The sequence below is a fragment of the Tarenaya hassleriana genome, unplaced genomic scaffold, assembly GCF_000463585.1.
Source record: "Tarenaya hassleriana unplaced genomic scaffold, ASM46358v1 Cleome33, whole genome shotgun sequence".
Classification (NCBI taxonomy): Eukaryota; Viridiplantae; Streptophyta; class Magnoliopsida; order Brassicales; family Cleomaceae; genus Tarenaya; species Tarenaya hassleriana.
In genome coordinates this window covers 40929-62201 of record NW_010966459.1, presented here as the reverse complement: position 1 = coordinate 62201, position 21273 = coordinate 40929, and the positions used below count along the sequence as shown (strand labels likewise).

General features: G+C 35.8%; 3 protein-coding genes and 1 long non-coding RNA gene across 4 annotated transcripts; 2 read left to right on the top strand and 2 right to left on the bottom strand.

The window, feature by feature from the left end:
* The first annotated feature begins 511 nt into the window (after positions 1 to 511).
* On the top strand, positions 512 to 2133 carry LOC104821217 (transcription factor RAX3-like). The gene is made up of 3 exons (XM_010552022.1): positions 512 to 752; positions 864 to 993; positions 1215 to 2133. The coding sequence occupies exons 1-3, from the start codon at positions 617 to 619 to the stop codon at positions 1966 to 1968; spliced, it is 1020 nt and encodes a 339-aa protein (XP_010550324.1). The 5' UTR covers positions 512 to 616; the 3' UTR covers positions 1969 to 2133.
* Positions 2134 to 5588: 3455 nt separating this feature from the next.
* Positions 5589 to 8383, bottom strand: LOC104821216 (uncharacterized protein At3g49720). The gene is made up of 7 exons (XM_010552021.1): positions 8240 to 8383; positions 7495 to 7651; positions 7348 to 7387; positions 7191 to 7229; positions 6474 to 6848; positions 6313 to 6368; positions 5589 to 6016 (listed from the first exon to the last, which is right to left on the bottom strand). Exons 2-7 carry the CDS (start codon positions 7615 to 7617, stop codon positions 5864 to 5866), a joined length of 786 nt encoding a protein of 261 aa, XP_010550323.1. The 5' UTR covers positions 7618 to 7651; positions 8240 to 8383; the 3' UTR covers positions 5589 to 5863.
* Positions 8384 to 9200: 817 nt separating this feature from the next.
* LOC104821215 (GTP-binding protein At3g49725, chloroplastic) lies at positions 9201 to 12054 on the bottom strand (the record flags this gene model as incomplete). Its single annotated transcript, XM_010552020.1, has 13 exons — positions 11517 to 12054; positions 11342 to 11406; positions 11165 to 11227; positions 10961 to 11050; positions 10753 to 10865; positions 10591 to 10659; positions 10366 to 10510; positions 10202 to 10257; positions 10069 to 10119; positions 9915 to 9969; positions 9758 to 9814; positions 9522 to 9641; positions 9201 to 9338 (listed from the first exon to the last, which is right to left on the bottom strand). Coding segments are annotated over exons 1-13 (1425 nt in total), but the record flags the coding sequence as incomplete, so codon positions are not given.
* Positions 12055 to 15829: 3775 nt separating this feature from the next.
* Positions 15830 to 16672, top strand: LOC104821212. The gene is made up of 2 exons (XR_773050.1): positions 15830 to 16011; positions 16264 to 16672. It is a non-coding gene; the product is annotated as an uncharacterized LOC104821212 (long non-coding RNA).
* Positions 16673 to 21273: the final 4601 nt, after the last annotated feature.

The window sequence follows — 21273 nt, the reverse complement described above, 5'->3', positions numbered from 1 at the left end:
CGCGCCACGTCGGATCGGTCAACTCGTTTTTTTGACCAAATAACGCTATGGACGAATATGGAACCGTTTAACAAGTTCAGGATTTAACGTGTTCAATTTTGCAAGTTTGGGAATTAATAGGCACCTCTACAAGTTTAGGAATTAATATTACTCCAAAATACAAGTTCAGGAATTTTTAGGGTTTTTTCCCTAATAATAATAATAATAATAATAGCAACAATAATAATAATAATAACAATAACAATAATAACAATAGAATCTGGACTTCAGGAGGAGGACAAATGAGAAAACATGAGTCTCCCCTTCCCTGGCATTACCTCAATTAATGCTATTTCATTATCACTATTGTCATTATATATATAGATTAATTATTATTAATCAAATCCTTAAAGTTACTTTGGCGTTCCTTTTTTTAAATTTCCCGACTTTTTGACATCTTCACATGAGACCTTTCTCCTCCAGCTATTATATACTCTCTCCCCTCCTTTTTCTCCCTTCACACACACACATCCAATCCATGTATGTATGTATGTATATATATAAGCCCACATGACTCCACACCATCAAGGCCATAATTGAGAGAGAGAGAGAGAGAGAGAGAGAGAGATTAGAGAGAATGGGAAGAGCGCCATGTTGTGACAAGGCGAACGTGAAGAAAGGGCCATGGTCTCCAGAGGAAGACTCAAAGCTCAAGGCCTATATCGAGAAGCACGGCACCGGTGGCAATTGGATTGCTTTGCCCCAAAAGATTGGTTAATATATTTATATTTATATATCTTCAATCTTCTCTCTATATATATGGAATTCTTTTTAAGGATTACTTGTTTGACGGGTTCTGTTTGTTCAATCTCCTGTCGGTTTAGGGTTAAAGAGATGCGGGAAGAGCTGCAGGCTCAGATGGCTCAATTATCTGAGACCAAATATCAAACATGGAGGCTTCTCTGAGGAAGAAGATAACATCATTTGTAACCTCTATGTCACTATTGGCAGCCGGTATTTATATTCATCCTTCTATACACACACACACACACATAGTTGTGGAATATCTCTGAGTTCCTTCCATTTGAATTGCCAACAATTAGATCCATACGTATATAGAGGAAAACTACGGTTAATTTCGTCAAGATTTTTTTTTTTTTTTACCTAAAGTTTGTTACCATTTCGAATGAATTTCGGTTAATCGCTTGTTCTCGGTGTCTATATATGTGGCTTAGGTGGTCTATAATTGCGGCTCAGTTGCCGGGAAGAACGGACAACGATATCAAGAACTACTGGAACACGAGGCTGAAGAAGAAGCTTCTCAACAAACAGCGCAAAGAATTGCAAGAATCCCCGATGATGATGATGATGAAGAGACAGAACCAAACCGACCAGAAGAATCTCAGCATGTTCGGACAAACCTTGACGAAACAAGAACAAACCCTATATTGGCCACAGCTTCCTCATCAAGTGCCTGCCGTGGAATTACCAACGGCTTACAGCAGCAGCTACTACGACCAAACACCGTCGTCATCGTCCGATCAAGAACAAAAGCAGATCCTCGATAGCATGATTAAGATCGAAGAGACAGTAGAAACCAACCCTCAAGAAAACCCTAATGGTTTCTCCTTCAACCAGGATTATTACAGCAACTACTATGGAGGGAGTTTCTCGATGATGAGCAGCAGCACGAGCTCGCCGTTGACGAGAAACAATGGCGATCATCAGGAATTCTTTCAGTGGTTTGGGAATTTCCAGGCCGATCAAGAGATGATGAATGACGGCTTGTTCTCGAGCAACGTTCAGAATCTTGAAGGGCTCGACAGTAACACATTCTACGGGAGCTCCTCAGCCGTGGGAACAGCAAGTAATTCGGCTGATCAAAGTACGATCAGCTGGGAAGGTATAACTTCTCTCCTTTGTCATCATCAGAACGATCAAAGCAAATATGCAAGCTACTTCAGCATCAATGGGATAATACAGAGGTAGAGTATATATTTGTTTCGTATATTTTGGTTCTACATTATTCGAGGACGGTTTATTTTCATATTTTGTATAAAGTTGTGTGTATCTCTAGGAGGTTTGGTCGAGTATATTGATTGAATATTCATGCAGAGATTTTGCTTCATGCATGCTACATGAAAAGATTCTCTCCTTTTAGCTTTTTCTAGCTCTTTAAACCTTAAGATGTGCGATTTCTCAACTTAAATTTCATAAAAGAAATTAACGAGATATATATGAATATAAATTTGAAAATGTATATTAATCGCACCAACATCACCCCTTAGGCTCTATAATAATATATCCCTAATTAATTAGGTACGTGTACATATTTGTGTGTAAATATTTAATAATATGCATAACAATGAAAGCGAATTTTCTGGGTTTTGTTGAACAGTATATGTTGGGTGCCTATATCAATGAAGAATCCTAGGAGGATTTTATGTACTATTCTTATTCAACTTGCCCGTATATATATATATATAGACATGCATATGTGTTTGTATTGTAGCAGCACTAGGATCTGTCATAGTGAATATCTTGTGATTTAAAAATCTAATTAATTTTGCCAAATAACCCATATATATGCGATGTAATTATTAATTATTTCGACGACACCCAAATTTGGGTGGTCTAGTGGTGAGAGAACATACAAAGCATGCTTTCATCTTGGGTTTAAATCCAAGCGTGGGGAGATGCATTCACCTGAGTTTCTCCGATCGAGATGTAGTCGGGCCAAAGGTCCACTGAACTTTCGGCTTATTAAAAAAAAAATTATTTCGACGACTACGTAGAAATAGAATATTTGAGTGCACAGTCCTCCAAACAAATCGATGTTATGTTGTATGGTTACAAATTACAATTTTCATATCTGCGAAAATAATTTGTCAACTTTTACTATATTTTATGGTTTATAAGTTTATGTTTAGATTTTTTTAATGGACGTTGATATCCGGATACGATCCAACTAATTTAATGCAATATATACATTTATATATCTATATAATCATAAAGATGCGAAAATAACTTTTAGGTTGGATCTCCGATTTTTGCATGGTATTGACGTTGGTATCCCTCTCAAAGCTATTGCCTTCGACCCCAAAAAAAAAATCTCCGATTTTGCGGATAATACCTAACATTTTATTTTTTTTTTGAAGAAGATCATTTTCTTACCAATTTATTCCATATGCTCAAAAAAGGACATGACATTTTCATTAGTCCGTTTGGGTTTCATTTCATCACAGAATCAAATTGCGTATACTCTAACTCTAATGATATCATTATATATATATATATATATATATATATATTCTCTTCCGAGTTTGGCACAAAGATTTTGCCCGATCAACCCTCAAAATCAAATACTTATAGTCATTTCTAACAATCCTACCATGGAACCAACAACTTGCCCCTATCCATCTATTTCAATTCAAGGTATTGACTTTTTTGGTGCATGAGAAAGTAGCACATTGACATGAGTGATTATATATATATACACACACACACCCACATATATATATATAGGAGCCTTTTTATTAATGTGTGAAAGTAAGTAACCTTACAAAAAAAAGATAAATATGATGGAAGTTTTAAATCGAATGAGTTATACTTTGAGGCCAAAGAGTTAGAAGCCAACGTCTATTATTCAACAATATACTTAATTAGTCGACATTACAAGAAAATGTACTTTCCTTGCCAAAAAAAAAAAAAAAAAACTTACTTTCAGTTTCGGATCGTCTGTTCACAATTTGACTTTTCATCAACCGGTCCATTTATAATATGTATTTCACTATTTTAAATCATTGGCGTTTTTCAAAAGTGTTAGATATATATTGTTTTTTCAGAAGTTGAAACCCTCAGTTGATTTGAAAAGGCAGTGATGCAAATACGGTCTTGTTGTATATATATAATAATAATAATAATAATAATAATAATAATATGTGTACGTAGAAAATAATAAGAATAAGGAATGATTCTAATCTCGTTTTCGTACATACGCTATATAGCCAATAGATAATAAAACGACGTTTCCAAGAATATGACAAAAGTAGTCTCTGAAAACAAGTCATGTGAATGTTCCAAACATTCTCTACTAACAGCAAAATGACAAATTATAATAACCTCATGGAATTATCCACCTTTAATTTAGCATTATTTTTAAAAACTCGATTATTTGTATACATACAAAATTACTTAATGTCGTGTGGGGTGTATGTATACATGTACGTATATGCACGTACACCTGTGTAGCTATGTATGTATCTCCCAAAAAAAAAATTGAAGTTGAAAGCAAAGTGTCCAAGTACAAGATCTCATCACAAGTTCCCAAAACATGCACTTCCACTAATGACCGGATTATTATACGATTATGCTATTCTTGTAAATATGAATACAGCACATGATAACTCGTAATGAAAATGATGCATTTAACAAAAATAAAATAAAATTATGTATGTAAACACAAACATACATATATGCAATCAACTAGTTAGCGGTTCAATGGTTGAGAAGATAAAATCATTTCGAAGTCTTAGATTCGATTTCATTGATGGAGAGAAGAAAGTGTAATTAATTGTGTGATTAAAGGTTGATTTCATATTCAGTAGATTAAGTGAGACGAAGTACCGGTGAGTCTCCTAATTATAAAATATATATATATATATAAAAGCATGCGTACTTCTCGGATCGTCAAAGTAAGAAGAAGGAAGAGAGAATAATAATGGAAGGGAAGAAATCAAGGAGCTAAAATCAACAGTATACGAACGGATTATATTAAATAAATAAGCAAAGTTAATTATATACAAATGAGTGCCACATTCTGCCAAACCCATTGACGATAAATCATAAAACACCATATACAACCTTGATTGAAGCCTCGCTACCACTCACGCCCCGACAAATCGCCTCCCGACGAAATGATTTTATTATCAATTTGTTAAATTTCAATTTGCTTTATTTAAATTACAATTAATTAGGACCATTGTCAAAAGTAGCCAACGCATTTATTTATTTTTTAAATCCAACTGATGCCGACACTCACAAACACTTTGCTAATTCTTTTCTTCATTTTTTATTATATTTTTTCCGTGATTTTTTCTTCTGGATTTGCCTTAAAAAAGTTGGGAAATTTGTTTTTATTACATAAAATAATGTAATATTTTCTTGTGGGAATGGAATTAATGTCGCGTCTGATCACTATGTTTTGTGTTTTCTATTTTATTTTATCCACGAAGAAGAGATTCGTCGATTTCTTGTTATCTGCTTATGGAGGAAAGGATGGATACCCGAATTAATTCATATGCTTTTAATTAAATAATCTTTACCTTTTGATTGTTTATCAATTATTCCACCTTTTTTGGATACCCTAATCTAAACCATCCCGACAAATTTTTAAAAAATACTCCATCCGTTCCATCCGTTTCATTTTACATGACGTTTAAGGATTCTACACACAAATTAAGAAAAATACGATCCTAAAACGATTAGGCTAATACTATTCGTAACGACGACGATCCTAAAACGATTTCATTATCAGCAAATGGGAACTTTTTATATACACACCGGCCGGTCATATCTGTTACTTGTTTAACTATGAACTTATTCAGTTATAACTATAACAATTGAACTACGATTGATATTGTTGGGAAAAATAAATAGTTGACAGTTACAAAATTAAAAATGTCGGAAAATATCAGCCACACGAATACAACCAGCTACCATCATGAGAAGGATCCACTATTTTTTTTTTATTTTTTTTTGGTCATGTGAAGGGTATGATGTGTATGCCTTTGGATTGTAAAAGCACGTAAGACGAGGGAGAAGAGGGGAACAAAACACATCGTTTGATAGGGTGCTGCAGCCTTTTACACACGTACGTTCCTATTTAGTGCAATGGTTTGAGGTGGAAGACTTGGCAGTTCGGCTTGTACGCTCTCTTTGAAGCAGCCTGGTCGAACTTCTTGGTCGCTGCTTCGTTCTCTTCTAAGCTGGTCTGGAAGAAAAACCGTATCCACCACGAGGAGCTTCGCTTTTTAGCCTGCGATTTCACCACCCTCGCGTTTTAGCCGTTGAACACAAGAAAGATGCCGCTCTTATGTAGAAGAGGCATCTTTGAAATATCCGGAAATTATATGTTTTGAGGACTTTGTGACAGATACATGACGACTAACTATACATCTAAGAACCCAGAACGTCCATTTCATGTAATCAAGTGAGCATACTTAAAATCATGGAAGAGATACGCCAATGACTAATTCCAGACATTAAAAACCACTGAATCTAGTAGAGGATTTCACATATAACCATAAGAAGAATAGTTTATATAGAACTTACTGGTCGTCCAAATTTCGACAATTCCGCCACCTTAGCTCTCTGTTGACCAGGGTACCCTAGAACGCATGGCAAGGAGACATGAAGTTTCAAACTTGTGAAAGATTAGATGTCTTTTAAATGCTTTATTTCAGATCTTTCGTCTGAAATTCTGGGTTAGTTACCTGCAAAAAGAACGAGGCCATCAGAAGCCACCCTCGCCAATTCGGGGACAGTCTTATTCAGGTATTTGGGTGAGAGATAATCCACAGCATCTGAAACAATCACAAGAGAGAAGGACTTTGATCGGTAGGGCAGAGGGAACTTGATGTCCGCGACACGTACAGAGCCTCTGCGCACAAGACTTTTGCAGTGAGAATCAGCATCCTCTATGTCATATGGTTCCACACCCCACGCTTCTGTATCTTCTTCCTTCAACAGACTGGAGACCACCGAGCATGTATCGGGGCCTACGTGCAGAACTTTGCGCATGCTGTCTCCATAAGCCTTTTTAAGAACAGGAATCGCCCTTTGGACCTCTGTCGTGCAAGAATAGTCACCTGAAAATTGAAGTAAATTTTAAGGATATTCAACCTGAGAGATTTACCCTTTCTCACTGTTTTCCCCACACTTATATCAAGCAACTGTGTTGGTTAAACAGCCAATAAGAGAAACCATTTGATGAAAAGTTTTCAATTCAAGTTCTATGACACAAAAACTCTCCCAGTATGTCTCCCACACCAGATTTGCCAAAAGTACAAAGACTCCAGAGGGGAACGAGAACATAAACAGAAAATGGAAGCAGAAACATCCAAAACAGTAGTGAAGTAGCTCAATTTGCGTCAAGGCATTGGCCCAACATTGTCTTAAGCGCAAATGTGAATATGAGAAAGGGAGCATACCTGTGACCTTGCTGATGTCTTTGACACTTTTGAAGATACCTATATTGCAGAAAAGTGAAGGGAACTCAGTTGAGCAACAAAGCCATCAAGTCAGAATCACAAACCATACACATGCTGCAGGAAGACATCTAATACACTCAGTTGAGCATATACACACCTGGACCACTGTAGGCATAACCAATGAGAAGGCATGCCCCCTGAAAATGATATTACATAGCATTAAGACAAAAGATTTTCAGGTCCAGAAATAATCTGCCCTTGGAAACGAATCAACAAAAAGAACAAAATGCAGCAAATATTGTACCACAAGAACAAGGCAAACAGATAATACTGGAGATGACCGCGACTTCGAGTGCAATGCTCCTGCAAATGGAAAGCTTGCACTATCACCTAGACGTCTTGTCAAACTTACTGGTCGTCTCGACATGACTGAGATCCGGAAAATTACAAGCTACAAAAACCTTCAAAGCAAAAATATATCAGTATAGGTTTTATCTCTGCGTTTAACCTAACACCCATAAACCACTGAGAATGCGGCTCTCGCTTCTTCACGATAAACAGATTACACCAGGATAAATTGACATTCACAAAATGCTTAATCTACAAGATTCCAAAATGAAACAGCATAAACGAGCAACAGATTTCGCTCTAGCTAGTTCTCTTACTCAGCGATTCAACAATCGTCAATGCCAAAAGATTTTTCCGACACAGGAATCGTTTGCAATCAGATCCGAGAAATTAGCAATACGGAGACTGAAATATATTGGATTCTAGCTCAAATTAGCAAAACCAAAAGCAGATTTGAAAACAAAGAAAGGACAGAAAACGAGAGAACATACTTTCACGCTAGCTCATTCTTTCATTTCAGCAAAATAATAGCTCAAAACACAAAGCTAGCAGCACTTTTCACAGAAAGCGAACCAGATTGCCAACGGATCCACGAAAGAATTCCGCAGAAATGTTATTTACGCGAAGACGAAATCATCGGATCAGCGAGAAGGATGAAATCATGGAGAAATCGAAGACGAAGAATATGAAAACCAATCTACCTTGGATCGAGACTAATGAGTAGATGAGGTTTACGCAATCAGATTATTGGATCTCAGATCCGAGATCCTACGAACAACTCCTGCGACTCAGTTGAATTTAGTAGAGAAGTGCTCCGTAGTGTAATTGTCGCGCATCGTACCGTAGATATAAACCTTGTTCTTAAAGCGCGTATGGATAACTGGATATGACCCGCTTCTCCAAAACGGCATCGTTTCAAACCCGGACATGCAATGGCAAATTTCGTGCCGTTTCCTCACCGGATAAACAGATTACAAGCGGCACGTGGAAGTTTCAAACGACATGCAATGTACGAGCCCTTATTCACCAACAGTTTCGAGGAACTCGTTGTACATAGTACATACACACGCAAAGATTTTTAACAGCGGAATCAACTCTTCCAAACAACAAAAGAAGAGATTGGTTAATGCTTTGAGACATTGCACAATAACTTAAGCGAGTCTCTTGCCTCTGAGTCGGCTGCATTTAGATGGCATTTGATGTTCTCTACTGTCCCAGGACCGAAGTACGTATCTAACCATTAAAACCATTAACCATCAGTGTCCGACCATCTATCTAAGCCCACCAACTTCCCACTAGAATTCTTGGAAGAAATCGAAAATGCCAGGAATTGTCCAACGAACCTGCGCGGGGTTTAGACGATTTAAGAGCTGGGTTTTGGACAAGAGCATGAGGAGGCAATTCCTTGTCGAAGAAATCAGAGTCGAAGTACCCATCTCGCTGTTCTTCAAGAGAATTCGCGAGGCAAAGTGCTTCGTTCAGCTTTGCCTGCAGGAAATTAGGTGGAACCAGACGAGGCTGGACAAGGAAGAGCCTAGGCGGGCTCGTTGGGTCTCTGTTGAACAACGAAACGGCGTCGCTTCGTGCGCCTTCTTCATCGTTCCCCTTAGAATGGGACTTGGAAGACGAAAATGGCGAAGAAGAAGAAGAAGAAGGAGAGCAATCATCATCCTGGTTCGTGTTCTGGGCCGATACCTCTACCTTATCTTCACCTTCTGATACACTGATTGTCTCTGCTTCTTCACCTTCACCCTCTTCTAGGTACACATTGCTGTCCATTTCCTCTTCTTCATAGTCAATCTAAACATTTTCCAAAGAGAAAAAACGAAAAAGGGAGGCGAAATCAAGTTCAAGAAAGATTCGTCGTGATAGAATCGGGCAAAAAGGTCCGAGCTTTTGTCCAATTTTTGCTTATATTCACCGTTTTCCCTCCTCCTACTTGAAGAGAGAGTGAAGAGGGAGGGAAGGAGGGAATTTCCATACCTTGTTCCAGACTTCTATCATATCTTGAAGCTTATCTTCAGGTACTCCAATCTGATGAAGGACTTGAAATACCGTTGAACGATGCTCCTCGAGATTTGGGGCCGTGGAATCAACTACATGCTACAAGGCGTATGTGACAAAGAACATATGAAGTACATAGAACAAAGTTGTTCATTTCAAATATTTCACCTCTGTCTGTGTATAACCCAAGATAAGATCTTCAATTGAGCTCATACCAGAAGGAGATCAGCTTCTACAACTTCCTCCAGGGTAGATTGAAATGCTTTCACCAGCTGCAAAAGACATGAAAAAGGAAGCATGGCTAGACCCAATTAAAGGGACAGAAAACACAATAGATGGAAAAACAAGATTCAATCCATACTATCCTTTTACCTGCACAGGTAGATCTGATATGAATCCCACGGTGTCACTAAGAAGCACTTTCCTTCTGAAAAACCAACCGGTGCAGTTCAATCAAGAATTAGAGTTTCCCATTTCCATCCAAAAGCAGGCATAAACGTTTTCCCTGGTGGACCAACCAGCTTACCCGGAAGGAAGAGCAACACTCTTTAGTCTAGGATCTAATGTGGCAAACAATCTGCAGGCCAAACCAAAACATTCAAAGCTTAAACTTCCCGGATAAAATTTCACAGCAACGAATGTTCTGAAGCGGGTATTACCGTTCATTGCAGTAGAGAGCAGTGTCTGTTAATGAGCTTATCAAAGTCGATTTTCCCTGCCAGATGAAACATAGGGAGAAGCCATAAAGAGCAAATACAAAAAAGGAACCATTTTTTCTGGTGAAAACAATAAAGGGTCTCATCAGCAGAATCCAAGAACTTACAGCATTTGTGTAACCGACAACCGCAACAGTAGCTAAATCTTGACCCTCTATTCTGCCTCGTCTCTTACGAGCAGCACGCTGCAATGCTCGTGTACGTCTGACCTCTTCAATTTGGGACAGCAAATTCTTCCTCCGTTCCATTATTCTGATATCAACCAGCCTCATAGTGTGAGATGCTAAGAAGAATGGTCCAAACTCCTAAGACATAGACATAATGGTTCATACCTTCTCCTTTGAAGTTGAAGCTCGGTTTCTCCAGCACCACTAATGAAACCACGTCCCCCAGATCCTCTCCTGCACAATTATCATCCATGGCCATGAAGAACTTTATCAATGATTAAGAAACTGGTCCATTGTATAAAGACAAATGTAAGATGAAAAACTCACCCTCTGGCACTGACAACTTCAGCTTCACCAAATTGTCCAAAAGTCTGCCGTCCATCGGGACCACGAACTCGAACCAGTCTGCTGCTTTTGTACATCAGAGCGGCTAACTCTGCCTGTAAAAGGGTTCCATGATAAACCAAAAACATTACATCAAAGGCATTCAAGAAGTTACCCAAATCAATCTTTACCGTACAATCAGCCATATTACCTGGAGCTTAGCTTCTTTTGTATGTGCATGAGCATTAAATATTTCGATAATAAGACCGACACGGTCTAATACAGGTCTTCCCCATGCTCGCTGTCGATCAGAGAAAACAAGACAACCACAGTAAATTAACTCAGAAACATGAAGTCAAATCTACTAGAGAAAGGGCAATCGTAAAATGAAGAAGCTTTGGCCTAATGGCGCCACCTCCAAATTCCTCTGCTGAATTCCGGTCAAAATGGCGTTAACGAAAACAGCATCAACTTCTTCCTGGTCGCAGGAAAGCAAAGATTTTTAACAGCGGAATCAACTCTTCCAAACAACAAAAGAAGAGATTGGTTAATGCTTTGAGACATTGCACAATAACTTAAGCGAGTCTCTTGCCTCTGAGTCGGCTGCATTTAGATGGCATTTGATGTTCTCTACTGTCCCAGGACCGAAGTACGTATCTAACCATTAAAACCATTAACCATCAGTGTCCGACCATCTATCTAAGCCCACCAACTTCCCACTAGAATTCTTGGAAGAAATCGAAAATGCCAGGAATTGTCCAACGAACCTGCGCGGGGTTTAGACGATTTAAGAGCTGGGTTTTGGACAAGAGCATGAGGAGGCAATTCCTTGTCGAAGAAATCAGAGTCGAAGTACCCATCTCGCTGTTCTTCAAGAGAATTCGCGAGGCAAAGTGCTTCGTTCAGCTTTGCCTGCAGGAAATTAGGTGGAACCAGACGAGGCTGGACAAGGAAGAGCCTAGGCGGGCTCGTTGGGTCTCTGTTGAACAACGAAACGGCGTCGCTTCGTGCGCCTTCTTCATCGTTCCCCTTAGAATGGGACTTGGAAGACGAAAATGGCGAAGAAGAAGAAGAAGAAGGAGAAGACCATTTTGGTAATTGGGTGATCGGGTTTGTGGAATTGGTGATGAAGCCGACACGGTTCCGCGCGAGAGACAGTGATCTGAGCATCTTGAAATCACCTAAACGGCGTCGTTCGGGCACTCTGCGTCGATTGAAGAAGAAGAATGACGAAGGTTGTTCTTCTGGATTTTTCAAGAATCTCAAGGTGCAGGCTTGATCGTTAGGGTTTTAGCTCAGGCTTAAACGGTGCCGTTTTGCTTCTCCGAACCTTACAATTACGTTACATTACATCATGTTAACTTAGTCAAGTCTCGAGACAGAAGGAGAAAACGTCGAGGTGACGTGATTAAGTCATTTCTGTGTTCTTTCTTAAAAAAAAAAAAGAAAAAAGATTGTTTCTTTTACCAAAAACAAAGATCGTTAGGGTTTTAGCTCAGGCTTAAACGGTGCCGTTTTGCTTCTCCGAACCTTACAATTACGTTACATTACATCATGTTAACTTAGTCAAGTCTCGAGACAGAAGGAGAAAACGTCGAGGTGACGTGATTAAGTCATTTCTGTGTTCTTTCTTAAAAAAAAAAAAGAAAAAAGATTGTTTCTTTTACCAAAAACAAAATATATATATAAAGTAGTTTCACTTGGAATACGGACTTACACTACGATGGCCCATTGATGAAAATATGGGCTTATTAAGCCTTTTTCATTGGTGATGGGCCTTAAAGCCCATTAAAACCTGTTAGTATTCTTGAATAAAAAGCCGAATTTATATTTTAATCGGACCAAATTATAGGCATGCCAAACATGGAAAATATTAGAAAACCTTTGAAGACAACAATATAAAACACTAATTTCCTGAAGGAGTTTTCTAAAATTAGACGTGTAAATAACGCCATTTATTTACTATCAATTGTAATCAACGCAAATATGCTGCTAAATTAATAATTTTATCGTATTACAATATCAATATGGTATATAATAGCAGCTATAGTTTTAAAACTTCGGTCCATTGGCTAAGACGAATCTCTGTCACGATGCGAGTTCACAAGTTTTAACATCGAGTTCACAAATAGAATTCGGCATGCAGGCAATTATATGTACGTAAAACCACGTACTTTTTTCAATCTGCATTTGAAAAAAAATTAGCAAATATAACATTAAATTAACCAAGTTCCAAAATTTAAACGATTTGTCTTAACAAAAAAATATATATATTAATTTCATACGTTGTCATCATGCAGCTGTAAGCATTACGTATACGGATGTTGCAGATGAGACTAATGAATGGCTTCGAAATGCAATATAACCATACTTTTTATTTTATTTTGTTTTTGGACCGTCGTTATCTTTTAACATCTCATCATTGCCGATTTGGGAATCGTGGTTTCGAGCTTTTTCTTGGGGACAAACAATTCTGCATTTAAGATTCAGCTTGACGTGAGAAAATCTTCCTTTTCTTCCATTGCGTAATTATTGACCAATGCGTTCACATTGTGCTTGTTTTATTTTTATTTTTTAAAACCAAGTACAATCAAAGTATGATTTTTTTTCCTTTCAAAAAAACAATCACATAATTCAAATAAAATTAAAATGGTTAATTTCACGTCCATATATTAATATATTATATATAGTGTAATTTAAAAAACAATTATTGCAATATTACACATAGTTGTCCATCACGAAGGAGAAAAGAATCTTAAATTTTTAACGATCTTACAAAAACATAATAACGTATAATCCGAACTATAACATTCCGAAATGGGGATTTATTATGATATTACAAATGAATATAATTATCTAACACTACTTTTATGCAACAATTTAGTCTTCATTCCAAAAAAAAAAACAGTCAAAATTTGATGATTAACCGAAGAATGTTTGGCTTTCTTTTCGAGTTTAAAATAAAATAACATTTATAGGAATTTGAGCCAAAGAATCCTCTGAGAATCAACTTTCGGCTATAAGATGTTTACTTACATGTTTATATATTTTATTTGAAATGTATAACCAACGTTCTCATTAAACAGCAAGGAAACCATATATATTCCCCGACAGATCGCTCCGACCTTTTTTCGCAAACAGGTTAGGGACAGAACCACGGCTCCATCTACACTTAATCCGGGTTGGATCGAAGCCACCGGCCAAGGAAAAAATCGGTATAATCAGCACTTACGAGCTCTCGTCAATTGCTGGTCGATCAGCTCAAGCACAGACTTGACCGCCCGGGTCGAAAAACCACCTCCTCCAAGTTTGGTTTTATCTAAGAATGTTATCTAAGAAGGCCACCTTGACAATTTAGAAAGATTACTAAATCTCTTTTGTTAAAGCACTTATGGAAGTACGAATTACTTTTCTTTTTACGACCGATATATAACAAATTTTTTGAGTAAATAGATTGACATTTCAAAAAAAAAATGTGGGGAGCGTGCCGGCGTGTGAATCCGAACATGCGTTTGTGTGAACAGATTTAATTATTCCAAGTTTGTAAAGAGTGTGTGTATATATATATATATATATATAGACTTTCATTTTTTTTTTTACCATAATTCGCATATTCTATCATGCGTCTGTATTCATTGTATAATATATACATTGCGGTATTTTAATTAATTATACGATTTTATACTAAATTACCATAAATTCATGTGTTCACCAACTTTCTTCAACCTTTGGTGGAAACATTAATAAACAAAATCAAACTTATGTGTGTGTGTGTGTGTGTTTGGCTCCATTAAGCGATTCATAAATGTCGTACATTGCTTCCATCAAACAATTTTAATCTATAAACAGCATGCAAATATTGCACCCGAAACCAATATATATATATATATAAATGTTCTCTAGCATCTCCACCACTGCATTTTCACATTAAAAATAAATAAAACCAATTAAAAACAAAGAAAAATCAATTTTGAAAAAAATTTTAGTGTATTCACATAGAGATTTTCATAAAGTATACAACTTTTATACCACAAGCAATGCTTGGAAAAAAAAAAATTTAGTGTATGTACATAGAGATTTCATATAGTATCAAACTTTTTATCCCACAAGCAATACTTGAAAATAAAAAAAAGTTTTTTTTAGTGTATGTACACTACACAGAGAGATTTTATAATGGAGGGAACCACCACGACCTTTCAGGTGCGGAGTAAGCCCACCGGTCTCACGCAATAGCCTGCAAACCACGTGAAACAGGTAAACCAGCCGGAGGATTGAACTCATGAGCTCTCAACCAACAGGCTGGGGGCTTCCCCCAACGTGAAATAAAAAAAAGTTTTTTTTAGTGTATGTACACTACACAGAGAGATTTTATAATGGAGGGAACCACCACGACCTTTCAGGTGCGGAGTAAGCCCACCGGTCTCACGCAATAGCCTGCAAACCACGTGAAACAGGTAAACCAGCCGGAGGATTGAACTCATGAGCTCTCAACCAACAGGCTGGGGGCTTCCCCCAACGTGTATATATATATATCATTGACAGAGATTTATAACGATTTATCTGAATAAAATTATTGATATAAACTATACGTTCCACCAGTAGATATTTCTTAGGCAATTATTTGGCGTATATATTTTGTACGTAATTTAATATATGCTAAAAAAATGCTTGATAAAGCTATATATATATATATATATAATGTTTTTCTTCCATGGTCTTTGTTTTTGGCAAATTTTAAGAAAGTACTCGATGTCGGATATAATCTACATCATTTTTACAATACAATGCTTATTACGAACACCTCGATGAATATTTAAACACCATCGTGTATTGCTTGAATTAATGCATGGGAAATTAATGTTTCCACGACGCGATATCATTGAATTGATTTATTTTAAATAATCTTAATGATGTATAATGTGACGCGATAGTAACCTGAAAATATTTTATGGTTCACATTTCTCCCGAAAACTCCCATCTACAGCTTCTTTCTCTCTCCCTTGTGTATAAATTGCTCACAACTCCTCTTCTCTCTTCTTCATCATATCTCATCCCCTCTCTCTCTCTCTCTCTCTCTCTCTCTCTCTCTCTCTCTCTCTCTCTCCCTCTCTCTCTCCCTCTCTCTGAGTTGAAGAAATTACTCTCGTCTCATCAGTCAAAGAGATGGCAAAGTTCACAACCTTCTTCATAATGGCTCTCCTCTTGTGTTCGACGCTAACATACGCCGCTCGGCCCGCTCCCGCCGGAGAAACCCCCGTCGAGGTTAGTGTGCAAAATAAGAGTCTTATATATACACGCATGCAAATCCAAATTGTCTAACTCGTACGGTCCATTAATATCAATAACTGTATATGTTTTTATCAAACGCACCACGTGATCGTACCAAAACGCTGGTCCACCAATCGATTTTCTACAAAGAAAATTACTGACTTTTTCCAATTACCACTCAAGATTAATGAATATATATTACTAATGCATTTCATGCACGCACGTGTGTATTTGAATCACGTGTAGGCTGCAGGGGAATATAAGGTGGTCGAGGAGAGCTGCGAAGGAGTTGGAGAAGAAGAATGCTTGATACGAAGAACCCTTGTCGCTCACACCGATTATATCTACACCCAAAACCACAAGCCATGATGAGTCATAATTAATTAGCTCATTAATTGCTCTTTTAATTACGTAATAATTAGTTATATGATTATGTCATTTTATTATAGCTGAAGCTATATATATATAGCTTTGAAATCTGAATTACTCTCGTGTGTTGAACGGTCTCGATCACGTCGTACTTTTTCTTAGTTTGCGGCTTTATTACGGTTGTGTCATTATGGTTTTATTCGGTATTAGTTATGTCTGTAAAGCTGTAAAACCCGTGTGCTCTGAGTCACTACAAAGATTTGATATAATGCGTGTTTTGTTGCAACCACCGTATATATATATATATATATATATATGTACTTCTCTTAAATGAAAGTATATGACTTTCATGTGAAATCAAACTTCCCTAACCAACCATCCATATATTTATTAAATAACAACATAAACTAGTGTACACGTGTCGGTCTAGCGTTCCATCGTATTGATCTTACAACAATGAACCCGAAACCAAAAAGGTATTAATGATCAAACGCATGAACCGATGGGTGATTATAACAAACAAACAAACAAACAAACGAATCTTAAAAAAGATTAGGTGGGTCTTTTTTTTTAGGTTAATTAATGGTTAAAGTGGCGATTAAATGAATGTGGGCCGAGTTATTGAATTCGGGAGAGTGGTCAAAATCAAAATCAAATCGCATTCACGAGTTACAAAGGGAGGCAAGAGAAGTCGGGGGTCGGACCAAATTCCATTTGGGAGTATTCGCATTCGGTACACAAAAGTCAACGAATCCGACATCTCCTTCGTTCATCACATCTTTCTCATACATAAATATATATATATATACACACGCTACATGTCCCATATAAGTCTTTTCGTACTGTTTTATTTGTACAGATCGATAAAAAAATCATTCATTTCCAAGGATTTTCAACTGCGTTTTAACGACGATTTTCGTTAAAATTCCGTTGAAATTTCCAACGTATATCCATTACAAATGCCTATTGAAAATTTTCAACGGAATTTTCAACGTATTCAATTGAAAAATTGGGTTAAAAATTTCCAACGGCATTTCCAACGAATATCCGTTGGAAATTTTCAACGAATTTCGGTTGAAAAAATCGGTTGAAATTTTTTAACGGAATTCCAATGAATTTCTGTTAGAATTTTTTCTTAAAACAATTCTAACGGAATTCCAACGGATATCAGTTGAAAAATTGAAAAATTGGGTTAAAAATTTCCAACGGTATTTCCAACGGATATCCGTTGGAAATTTTCAACAGAATTCGGTTGAAAAAATCGGTTGAAAATTTTTAACGGAATTCCAACGGATTTCAGTTAGAATTTTCTTTTAAAATCCTAACGGAATTCCAACAGATATCACTTAAAATTTTTTTTTAAAAAAAAATTAACGGAATTTCAACGGATATCGTTGGAATTTTGGATTTTAGTTGAAAAAATCAATTGAAATATATATATATACTAATACATATATTTTTGTATATATATATATATTATATATAAATATAATATATATATATATAAATATATTTATTTATAATTAAATACATGTATTTTATATATTTATACGTATACATCTATATGTATAAATATAGTTATATTTTGTGTATATTTTTATATATAAAAATATAATGTATATATATATATATATATATGAATTCGAATATGTATATACATAAATATATATACATATATACGTATAAATATTCATATATATATATATGTATATATGTATGTGTGTATGTATACATATAAATATTTATATACATAAATATTTATATATGTATATATATTAATGTTATATGATATCAGAACCTTAACTTGGAGCAGTTAGATGATTGTTAATTGAAACTCTAGGGTTAAGGAGGATTAAGGTGGAGTAGTGAAATTGGTGACCTATTGGGAAGTGAATTTGGAGATTAAATTTCAGAGTTACGGGATCGGAGTCGGGGTCGCGATCGGGGACGGGATCAGGGTCGGGATCGAGAATATATTTTTAACTTTGAAAATTTCCAACGGATCACAGTTGAAAATTCCGTTGGAAAATTCCAACGGAAAAATCCGTTGAGATTCCGTTGGAAATTCTAACGGTTATCCAACGGACACCAAATTTCCAACGGATTAGACCATTTTTTTTTGTAGTGCACATTTCTATTATATAAAATTATTTCTTTTTTTTTTATTTAAATGCAAACCCATATTTACTATACATCTTAATTTATGCAATGGATAGGGTCGGATCAAACCTACATATGTGGTTTGCTGGGTTGATTTTTTTTTTATGATCGTTTATCTTTTAATGAAATATTATTCACAAAAGCCGTTAAATCCATGAGAAATTCAGAATTATAATACTTGTGTAAGATGGCACGTTCACCACGCTTCCCGAGTCATGTCTCGCTGACCAAGTCAAGGAATTCTAGTCGAGTCGGCCCAACAAAACAGAAAGCCGGGCAGATGCTTCTAAGTGGGCCGAAATAAAGCCCAAGACAAACAATGGGCTAAAAAGTCCATTAAAAAATCAAAGATCCAAATTAGACAAAAATTCTATCAAAACATCTCAATTTTTTTTTGGGTAAAAAAACACCACAATTTTTTAACAGATGGTATATAAATATCTCGATATACTAAAAATAAAGCATACACGACAAAAGTATAGATTTTCCCCCGAAGAAAAAAAAACTGTGATGTTTTACAATATTGTATTAATTATATTTAGGAGATTCATCATACTTGCATACTGAATAAAAAGAAAATTGATCAAAGTAAAAGATTAGTTATATTTTATCTAGAATATAGATAAAGTTATTAAAAAAGTATTTTAAAATCTTTTGTAAATGATGAAAACAAAATAATATTTTAATTTTCTTAGAAATTTCGTTTCACATTTAATTTTCATTCAATTACCAAATTGAAAAATCGTTTCGAAATTTCTTATATATATCTTTATAATCGTTTCCAAAACTTTATAAACATTAGATTTAATATAGAACCTAAAGATAAATGAAAAATATTTCTATAACATTATATAGGGAGAAAAGAGAACACAACTTTTCTTTATTTTGGTCATATGAAGGGAATACATTTTATTATATAAAGTTCAACTTAAATAGAAAATATAAAACAAACTTTCATCTAAATAGAGACTAGCTAATTGATTGAATTACACGAAATGCTATATCTTATTTTGACATATTTAAAATGAGAAAAAACGGAGTATGTCACACGTGCATTTGACCAAAATATTGACAAGATTATATTCAACAAATTTTCATTTATGTGATATTTGCATATCAAATTAAAAGAAAATTGATTAAGGTAAAAGATCAACTATATTCCATCTATATAAAAAAATACTAAAAAATATATATTAAAATCTTTAGTAAATGATGAAAACGGAATAATTTTTTTTCAAGCAAATTTCATCTCACAATGAATTTTAATTCAATTATCAAATTCATACTGTTATCGATGTTCAGGTTATTACTATACATATTTTGTAATATTTGTTGGATTCACGCCTTGTACGTACTAATCCAATGTTCCTCAAGCATGTTCATCAATATTAATATTAATTAGAACAAATATATTATCTCATGCATATTGATATGAATATGATAATATTCTCTAGGTTGGATAGCTAATAATACAGACTAAATGGAGTGTGTATATATTTTAGGCAATATGTTTAATTATGTGTATTTGTTCAGTGAATTTGTGTTTCATTTGTTTTTATGTCCTCTTAAGCGAACTTTTCTTCTATAGTCAAAGAAGGTGAAGAACTTCTAACTAATATTAGGACAAACCAAATCAATCGACAACACATTTAGAGCTATTCGAAAATCATCATACCCGTAGTCGCTGAGTGAAGCTCGTAAACGTATAGTAGAAGGTAAATAATTCTAGTTTGGAAATTGTTTATGGACACATAATCTTTCAAATGTCTAAATTATTGTTAACAATAGTTCCATGCCCTTTCAAAACGAATAAAATAAGCGGTTCTCAATGGTATTACTCTTGCAGATGACAAGAGGAAACAATTTAACAAAATTGAACAAGATCTATTTTTAATTCATTGATCTGTTTGAGTAAAGATTTATGTGTTATAGATTCACTAGAATATCCACCTATTAAATCATAAATATTACGTAGTTACTTGATTTAGTATTTAACTGTTATAAAATAAACAAGTATCGCACGATAAGTGTGTTGAGAATTATTCGAATGTTACGAATGAGTTTGAAAAGATGATAATAGATAAGAAAGAAATTACGGGATTGCCTCGAACTATAACTGCACGAGAGTGAGGAGCGACAAGAAAAAGATAGAGAAGAGAGAGAGAAAGACGACTCGAGCTCTCATGGCGGGGAAGAAAATTACTGGTCTCTCTCTAGTTTCTGTCTTATGCGAGAAACCAGAGGGAGAGACCACCTGCCATGAGAGCTCGAGTCGTCTTCATCTCCCTCTTCTCTATCTTTTTCTTGTCATTCCTCACTCCTGTAGCTGGTGCTGGAGGTGTGCCAATCCTAATTGGCTGGAGAATTCTGCGCCAGTTGGAGAGCTCTGCTCCAATTCCTACTACACCTCATGCTCTGGCAGAGTTTTCTCCGTGATACCCACTGCTACTCCACCAGAGAATCCAGTGAAGAAGCTCGCTATAGCCATTTCCGTTGTCACGCTCGTTGTTCTCTGCGCCCTGGGGAGAGCGATAAACGGGAGTTCGTAACTGATTGGGTCGGACCGTCATCCATATCAGACGGCGGAAAGTTGCAAATATATATATATATATATATATATATATATTAATAAAAGAGTTTAAAGAGATTTGGTGAAGCCACCTCATCTCCATGTCTGCATACAAGTGATAATTTTTTTTGCCACTTCATATAAACATGCGTAGAAAT

Excerpts from the sequence above, each read along its gene's own strand:
- LOC104821217 (XM_010552022.1), top strand. The coding sequence starts at position 617 with ATGGGAAGAGCGCCATGTTGTGACAAGGCGAACGTGAAGAAAGGGCCA. Across the intron at positions 753-863 it reads TGCTTTGCCCCAAAAGATTG|GGTTAAAGAGATGCGGGAAG; the intron begins GTTAATATATTT and ends CTGTCGGTTTAG. Across the intron at positions 994-1,214 it reads TATGTCACTATTGGCAGCCG|GTGGTCTATAATTGCGGCTC; the intron begins GTATTTATATTC and ends TATGTGGCTTAG.
- LOC104821216 (XM_010552021.1), bottom strand. The coding sequence starts at position 7,617 with ATGTCGAGACGACCAGTAAGTTTGACAAGACGTCTAGGTGATAGTGCA. Across the intron at positions 6,369-6,473 it reads TGGCCTCGTTCTTTTTGCAG|GGTACCCTGGTCAACAGAGA; the intron begins GTAACTAACCCA and ends CATGCGTTCTAG. Across the intron at positions 6,017-6,312 it reads TGTCGAAATTTGGACGACCA|GCTAAAAAGCGAAGCTCCTC; the intron begins GTAAGTTCTATA and ends GTGAAATCGCAG.